At 41.3% G+C, this 8,507-nt stretch overlaps 1 protein-coding gene across 2 annotated transcripts in view; it reads right to left on the bottom strand.

Moving 5' to 3' along the window:
• Positions 1 to 468: 468 nt before the first annotated feature.
• COPS4 (COP9 signalosome subunit 4) overlaps positions 469 to 8,507 on the bottom strand; it is a 34,417-nt gene continuing 26,378 nt past the window's right edge. The window contains exons 8-10 of one of the 2 annotated variants that reach the window (XM_043972007.1): positions 7,111 to 7,226; positions 2,071 to 2,155; positions 469 to 979 (exon numbers count right to left, since the gene is read on the bottom strand). In XM_043972007.1, the coding sequence (XP_043827942.1) occupies positions 846 to 979; positions 2,071 to 2,155; positions 7,111 to 7,226 (335 nt within the window). In that variant the 3' untranslated portion in view covers positions 469 to 845. The remainder of the gene's footprint in view (positions 980 to 2,070; positions 2,156 to 7,110; positions 7,227 to 8,507) is intronic. The other variant, XM_043972008.1, reaches the window with a different exon arrangement.

The following is an 8,507-nucleotide window of genomic DNA, read 5'->3' as shown; positions in this document are numbered from 1 at the left end:
TCTATAAATGACTTGATATTTTCATTCCATTTCCCTGCTGTCCTTATTTAAAAATACAGCTCTAGAGGCAGTTAGGTAGTGCAGTGGATAAAGCACCGGCCCTAGAATCAGGAGGACCCGAGTTCAAATCCAGCCTCAGACACTTGACACTTACTAGCTGTGTGACCCTGGGCAAGTCACTTAACCCCTCATTGCCCCGGCTCCCCCCCCCAAAAAAAATATATATATATGTTCTAATAATGATACACTGATCCCGCAAATCTCAAATGTAAAAATGGACTTTTTGTGTGTAGATATAATAAATACCTATGCATGTAAATAAGGAGCATATAGCAATATGGGTTAATTTTTGATCAAAAAAAAATTATTAGGAATGGATGTGATGCCACAGAAAAGGCCCTTTTATCTTACGTAACTATAGAAAGCTGACGAGGAAAAGATCTTTAATAACTAAAACACAAAACCCCATTTTCATTTGGCTCATTCCCCTCTTTATTGGAACATCTGAGAGGAATAAAGCACATATACAACATACCACAAGGTAAAGAACTATAACAAATCTTTTTAGTCACAGAGATTTCACTCCATCAATTTAAACAAACACCTTCAAAACAACTGAATTAGTCTGATAGACACCCACCAAATAGGGGGGAGACTAAGGATTAAGAAATTTTAAAGTGTTCATTCATAACATCTCCTCTTAAATAATGTTTCTTTAAATAAATTCTGCTGTAAGAGGAAGGACACTGAAATGTGGAGGGTCATAATACAGATTCTTTGGAGTTGTAGTGAAATTCATCTGTATCATATGGGAGACACCGATAAGCCATCCGGTTAGTGTTGAGTCACTGAGCCATCTGAGCCTCCATGGCCTGTGCCGTCCACTCTGGGGCTGTCTGACTGATCTTCTCCAAAAGGTTATTCACTTGGAAACAAAGTGACTGAATCTGTTTGTCCCATGTTGGCAAGGCCTCTCGGGCTAAAGGAAAAGAGGAAACGGATAAAAAAACACCATTAAGCTTTAGTACTTTGACCTAGGAGGACAGGGGTAGGGACTAGACTTGTGACTTTACTGGTTTAAAAGAGAGGTGTTGCGGCAGCTAGGTGGCGTAGTGGATAAAGCACTGGCCCTGGGTTTAGGAAGACCTAAGTTCAAATCTGGCCTCAGACACTTGACACTTACTAGCTGTGTGACCCTGGGTAAGTCACTTAAACTTCACTGCCCCGCAAAAAACAAAACAAACAAGAGAAGTGTAAAGCTCATTGCTCATGACAAATTAAATAAAAATGCAATGCAACATAGATAATGTTAAACTGTGGTTTTCTTAGTCACCGTGCCCACAAAGATCCATTTCTATTTGAGTTTGACACCACTGGTCTAAGGGACTCCTGAACACTCTCTCCATCCATGCAAGCTGATACCTTCTTTGTGATTTTGTCTGAGGGAGAGGCCCACGGTCACCTAGCCACGAACGGCCACAGACAGGACATGCACCCAAGTCTTCCTGACTTCAGGCCAGCCCTCTCCCTCCATTACATGAAGCTGTCTCTGGATCAAACCAAGAGTACAGGTCCAGGGTGAGATCTCTTTAATTTCTTCTAAAACAAAAATATCTCATTGTAAGAGACTAAGTTAATTATGAAACAATCACTAGGAAGAGTATAAAAATGTGCCATGGAAGCAAAAAAACCCACACAGATTATTACTATTTTTAGAAAATGACATGGGGCAGCTAGGTGGCGCAGTGGATAAAGTGGTGCAGTAGATAAATCAGGAGGACCTGAGTTCAAATCTGGCCTCAGACACTCGACACTTACTAGCTGTGTGACCCTGGGCAAGTCACTTAACTCCAATTGCCCCACCAAAAAGAAAAAAAAAAGAAAATGACAGTGATTATTACACAGTGTCACTTATATTGAGCACAATGTCATAGTATAACAATCTTGTTATAAATAAAGGTACTGCCACCTACTGGGGAAAGAAATTCTGTTGTCATGTGTCCACTTAAACCAACAGCTACTGAATTGCATTTTAACAACAATGACAATAAAACAATAAATTCTTCTTACTTTCAAAATGAACTATTCCATCGATCTGATCGATAAATCCATTCATACGGCCTTCTGTAATCATCTGAGATGCTATCTTTTCTGCCTGAAAAACAGAATCACACAATCACACAATCTCAGAAGCCGTCTGGTCCTACCCAGCCCCGACAAGAATCCAACACCTCTGACAGGAAGTGCTCCATCACCCTGTCTCTGCTGGGAGAAGTCTAACAAGGAGAGTGTACAACCTCTTGAGGCAGGCCATTCCTGTGATATGCAATTCCTGGGAAATCAAATTCAAAATGACATTAAAATTAACTTTTTACAACCTTCCCAATCGATAATCCAGAAGTCTGAAAAAAAAGAAAAATATGCATTTAAAATGGGGCTTGATAGAGGGGGTTTTGTGGGGGTTTGTGTGTGTTTTTTGAAGCACTAAGTAGTTTACAGTCTCTGGTCCTTATGTTCCTAAACTGAAAAGGAATTAAAAAAAAAGAATCTATGAACATTGGAGGGGTATGAAAAAATGCACTCCCAATTCTACCGCTGGAGTTTTACTAAATCCCCACATTGTCAAAATAGCCATAGGACAACAGGGGAGTTAGAGAAGATGATTCACCTTTACCTGGGATTTAAATGAGAAGGGAAGGAAGGAAATAAGCATTTCTAGAACACCTATGATTATCTCTTTTGATCCTCACAACAACCTGCAAGGTAAGTGCTGTTATCTCCATCTTACAGTTGAGGAAACTGAGGCAAACTGAGATTTTTTTTTTTTTAAGTGACTTGCCCAGAGTCATACAGTAAGTGTCTGAGGCCAAATCTGAACTTGGGTCTTCCTGACTGTAGGCCCAGCTCTCTGTCCACTGTGCCACCTAGCTATCTCATAGATACTCCTAAGAAGAGGCTTCCTTCTGGGAAAAAAAAAAATCATACCAGGAAGCAACAAAGATAACAAATATCTGGCCACTACCATTTGAGATAAATTTAAAACACTGTTTTGTTTACAAAAAAGAAAGGCGTCATTCAACTCACAAAAAATTCTGTGAGAAAGTTAGGACATGTAATTATTTACTGGGTTCTTTAAAAGTTCTAACTTTTTCTAATCATATTTGCGAATTGCCCAAATTTGATAAAGGAAAACCAAATGTTCAATGTTCTGTTGTAATTTTACTGTTTTAGAGTCTCTATGTGTGTATACACACATATATATGCAAATATACATACATATGCATATGTGTGGATATACATCTTAAAAATCACACACCTGCTATTATTATAAAAGTAAATATCAAAGCTGCTGCTGACTTTTTCTAACCCTATTTGGAACTAAACATATTAGTTTTATACTGTGAGCTACTATTAGAAAGCAGAGTGTATGGGGGGGAGTAGGGACAGGGGTGGGATTTAGAACTTTTGCTTATTAGTTGTTGTTTTTGTTTTTTTTTAGTGAGGCAATTGAGGTTAAGTGACTTGCCCAGGGTCACACAGCTAGTAAGTGTTATGTGTCTGAGGCCGGATTTGAACTCAGGCCCTCCTGACTCCAGAGCCAGTGCTCTATCCACTGTGCCACCTAGCTGCCCCAATTTTTCAATATTAAAAATAAACAGAAACTATGGGTATATGGCCATATAATCATACACATGTAAAGGAAGAATGAAGTTTGGTGAGCAAGTTGGCAATTCATCACTTAAGATACTTCCTTTTCTACTAAAATACTGTCAAAATGGGTACATGACTTACACATAAAGGGTGATACCTTAAGCAAAATAAGAGGGCATGGGATTGTTTACCTGTCAGATTTTTGGACAGAGGAAGAATTTAGGATCAAAGAAGATATAGAAAGCAAAACAAAATGTAAGTATATGCCCTCAATTAAGCTGATGTGCATAGTAACCAAAACACACACATACACACATTTCCCTTTCTCTCTGCTTAGAAAGTGTAACAAGAGGGGCAGCTAGGTGGCGCAGTGGATAGAGCACCGGCCCTGGAGTCAGGAGTACCTGAGTTCAAATCCGGCCTCGGACACTTAACACTTACTTAGCTGTGTGACCCTGGGCAAGTCACTTAACCCCAACTGCCTCACCAAAAAAAAAAAAGTGTAACAATAATTCATGTCAGCCGTAATTACTATAGGATGTTTTTTTCCTTGACAAATCTCAAGATACTCCTCACACATTATAACTAACTTACTGTCTCTTGAACACTGACATTCTTGAGATCCTCACTCTTTAAGACATTCTGAGGACAAAATTAAATTACCTAACAAGTAGAGTTAATGTATAAGTTAAATCAAAGGGGAAAGTTACAAGATGCTCGAGAGCAAGGATTCTTAACCCAGAATTTCAGGGGGTCTTGAGTTTGAATAGGAAAAAAATTACATTTTTATTTGTACTAATCTGACTGAAATTCATCATGTCCTTCAATTATATGTAGGCAACAAAACATTATTCTGAAAAGGGGTCCTTCACCTACAGGGAGCTAGGGTAGCACAGGGGATGGAGTGATGGCCCTGGATGTGGCTTCCTAGCTGTGTGAATCTGGGCAAGTCACCTCACCCCTGTGGGCCTCAGTTTCCTCAGTTATAAAATGGGTATGATAATTCTAACAACCTGTTGTTTGGAAGTACTTTCCTTGCAAACCTAGAAATGTTATATAAATGCTAATTATTTTTTACCGACTATGCCATCACACAACAAAGGTTAAGAATCTTTGCTCCAGAGTATCACTTTACTCTTTCTTTGCCAAATTATAGAACATTAAAATACATGTTTCCATTTTAGGTTACACCTTTGTTGCAAAATGTAATTTTTTAAAAATGAAAATAATATCCACTTTATGCTCCAGGACTTAAGCTATTACTTTCAATTTCCTTAAGCTTCCCCCCTCCCCCCTCTCAGTTTTCTGAAGCTCTAAGGAACTTTTTCTTTATCTTCTCCAAACTTGTCCCTCCTCCACCCAAACTGTGTGCAAGCCCCACTTCAAGAGTAATGTTCTCAAGGGGCAGCTAGGAGGCACAGTGGATAAAGCACCGGCCCTGGATTCAGAAGGACCTGAGTTCAAATCTGGCCTCAGACACTTGATATGTACTAGCTGTGTGACCTTGGGCAAGTCACTTAAACCTCAATGCCCCCCCCCCAAAAAAAAGAGTAATGTTCTCAAAGGACAGATCTAACTAGGTCATTCCCTTGTTCAAAAACATTCAGGGGGCGGCAGCTAGGTGGCACAGTGGATAAAGTACCGGCCCTGGATTCAGGAGAACCTGAGTTCAAATCCAGACTCACACACTTGACACTCAGAAGCTGTGTGACCCTGGGCAAGTCACTTAACCCCAATTGCCTCACCAAAAAAAGAAAAAGAAAAAAATTTTTTTAAAAACTCCAAAAAAACATTCAGGGGCTTCCCGTGACCAAGCTCCAAACCAGCCCATTCCAACATGAATTTATTATAACTACCAAGTATGAAGGAACATACTTTCTACTACAGGGCTACCACAGTAGACACTTGATAATCTGAAGAGGCCAAGGGTTCCAGAAAGACTTCCTGTGAGAGGTGGGTACCTAAAAGCTCAAAAGAAAAAGCTGGGGGGATGTGAGGAAGGGGCACCTTCCAGGAGCGAGGCAGAGCCAGTACAAAAGTGCCAACTCAGGGCAGGGAATGAATGCCGAGGTTGTCCGGGCAGCAGTGACAGGGTGTGGGTGGGCTGGTAGGCTGACAACCGTGAAGAGCTTTAAATGGCCAATGGAGGAGTCTGCAGCAGAAAACCACTGAGGCCAAGGATGAGAAAGGCCACTGGCTTTAGCAATGAGTGGATTGTTGGGAACCAGGGGAGGGGGTGTCCCATCTAAATGAGGTCTGAAGCCAAAGTGAAACAGGTGAAAGAGAAAGAGTCTTTTTCTGAGTCAGGCTATGAAAGAGAGAATGGATAATGATAGCGAGAATGGGATGGCATCAAAGGCCTTGCTGAGGAGGGTCACCTCTTCATCAGAGACTAGATCAAAGGGGGAAGGAATGGGAGATGAGCTTAAGGGATTGTGAGGTACAGAAGAGGAAATTCATGAGAGAGAAGGGAACATCTGAAATAACCACTATGCAGAGTGTGATGAATCACTTAGGAAAAAAGAATCGGTGTGGAGCAGTGAGGTCCCAGCTGACATAAGATAACAAAAATGTGGTCAAAAAAAGGGGGGGTGGGGGGGAGGGGGCAGCTGGGTGGTGCAGTGGATAAAGCACCAGCCCTGGATGCAGGAGGACCTGAGTTCAAATATGACCTCAGACACTTACTAGCTGTGTGACCCTGGGCAAGACACTTAACCCTCATTGCCCTGCCTCCCCCCCCAAAAAAAGGTCATATCTTCCCCTAGTGCCATTCAGTAGTACATGAGAAGATGCAGCCTTGACAAGAACACTGGGTTCAAAGCCTGGAAGTGAGGCTCAAGAGGAAAATGTCCTGAGGGAGCACTAAAGAGCAGAATGATGACATCACAGTTAATGGGGCCTGGAGGATGGAAAAGTAAAATCATACTTTAGAGAAACTTCATGAGCCCTGGAGTGCTTAGGTCAAGATTTCTGTGAATGTGAGAAAATCACCAGACTTTGACGGGAGGTCTAATTGGTCCCATTTTATTCCCCATTCATGCCAGGCCAGCACCCCAGCTTCTAGCCAAACTAACCTCCCTGGTCTGGAGACATACCCCCTGCTTTTCTGCCTCTGCTCACAGGGTTCCCTCCCCCACAATGAATGCCCTTCTCTGTCCTACCCATAAGTACCTGCTGAAGCTGCACATGCTTCAGGGCCCAATGAAACACCACCTCTTCCAAGGAGCATCCCCTGATTTTCCATTTTTTCAAACTTCCACGACCCTTTGTTTGTACCTCTTAACATTTCTGCCATTTACCATAGTTATTCATCCATGCCCATTCCTGAGGACACAGACTCATCTTTGAGAATGTCGGTGTCCGGCACACAGCAGGTGCTCAGGGACCCACCATAAATTATGACCTTCTGTGCCCCTGAGAATTTGTTACTCTTGTGTGGTATCAAACACTCACAAATACCTTGGCTGCAGGGATCTCTAACAGAGCCCCAAGCTCTTCAAACGTGATGTTATTATATAACTTGCTTGCAGACAACAAGTTGTGCTCAATGACAGCTCTGTCCAAGATGCTGGAACCTTAAAGAGATTTAAACAGACAAGGGTAAGTTTTGCTTTGCATTCCCAAATTACATTAATTTCTTTGCGTCTAATACTCTTACCAGTTTGAGCTGAGTCAATGTAGACTGGCTTTAGCAAACTAGAAGTTCTAAAGTCAACCAAGTAGAGCTAACAGCTAACTGGCTGAATAAATTCAACTTCTGGGGTTTTCTTAAAACCAAGCTAGACCTTGTTACCTTTTAAAAGAGGAAAAATAAGACTGAACATTTTCCAAGGTAAGAATAAATGGTGGCTTTTAAAAAAAATGACCATTCACCTTTAAAAGTGATGAAAGGGGCGGCTAGGTGGTGCAGTGGATAAAGCACTGGCCCTGGATGCAGGAGTACCTGAGTTCAAATCCGGCCTCAGACACTTGACACTTACTAGCTGTGTGACCCTGGGCAAGTCACTTAACCCATTGCCCCTCAAAAACAAAACAAAAAAAATAAATAAATAAAAGTGATGAAAAGGGGGCGGCTAGGTGGTGCAGTGGATAGAGCACCGGCCCTGGATTCAGGAGTCCCTAAGTTCAAATCCAGCTTCAGACACTTGACACTTACTAGCTGTGTGGCCCTGGACAAGTCATTTAACCCCAATTGCCACACACACACACACACAAAAAGTGATGGAAAAAATACATACCACTTGAACTAGAAATACTATTGTAGGCATTTACTGATAGCCAAATAAATAAAATAGTAGTAAAAATGCAAACGAATTTGGTTAATGTATATGTAGAACCTAAGCAATCCTGCATTAAACTTAATGCATTATTTTCCCATGGATCCAGTTATTTCAATCACAACTAATCACAGTCACCGAATCTCAGAAGCCAGATGGTCCAGCTCATAACTGACTAGGAATCACCTCTACAGCATACCTGACAAGTGGTCATCAGGGCTTTGCTTAGAGACCTCTGACTGGGGTTGGGAAGGGGGATGGACCCACTTCCATTATATAGGGGGCTAAGGGAATTACTAAATAAAGAAAACTTTTCAATGTTTTTCTAGCTTCTGAGAGTTAGGTAAAATGTAAGACTATTCAATTAATAATCCATAAATGTTAAAGAAAAATATACATTTCGGGTAAGCTAGATGGCACAGTGGATAGAGCACTAGCCCTGGAGTCAGGAGTACCTGAGTTCAAATCCGGCCTCAGACACTTAATACTTAACTAGCTGTGTGACCCTGGGCAAGTCACTTAACCTCAATTGCCTACTTAAAAGAAAAGAAAAGAAAAAATATACATTTAAAATGGCAG

Source organism: Dromiciops gliroides, chromosome 6 (assembly GCF_019393635.1).
Source record: "Dromiciops gliroides isolate mDroGli1 chromosome 6, mDroGli1.pri, whole genome shotgun sequence".
Classification (NCBI taxonomy): domain Eukaryota; kingdom Metazoa; phylum Chordata; class Mammalia; order Microbiotheria; family Microbiotheriidae; genus Dromiciops; species Dromiciops gliroides.
The sequence above is the reverse complement of the archived record's forward strand: the minus strand, read 5'-3'. Positions and strand labels throughout refer to the sequence as shown.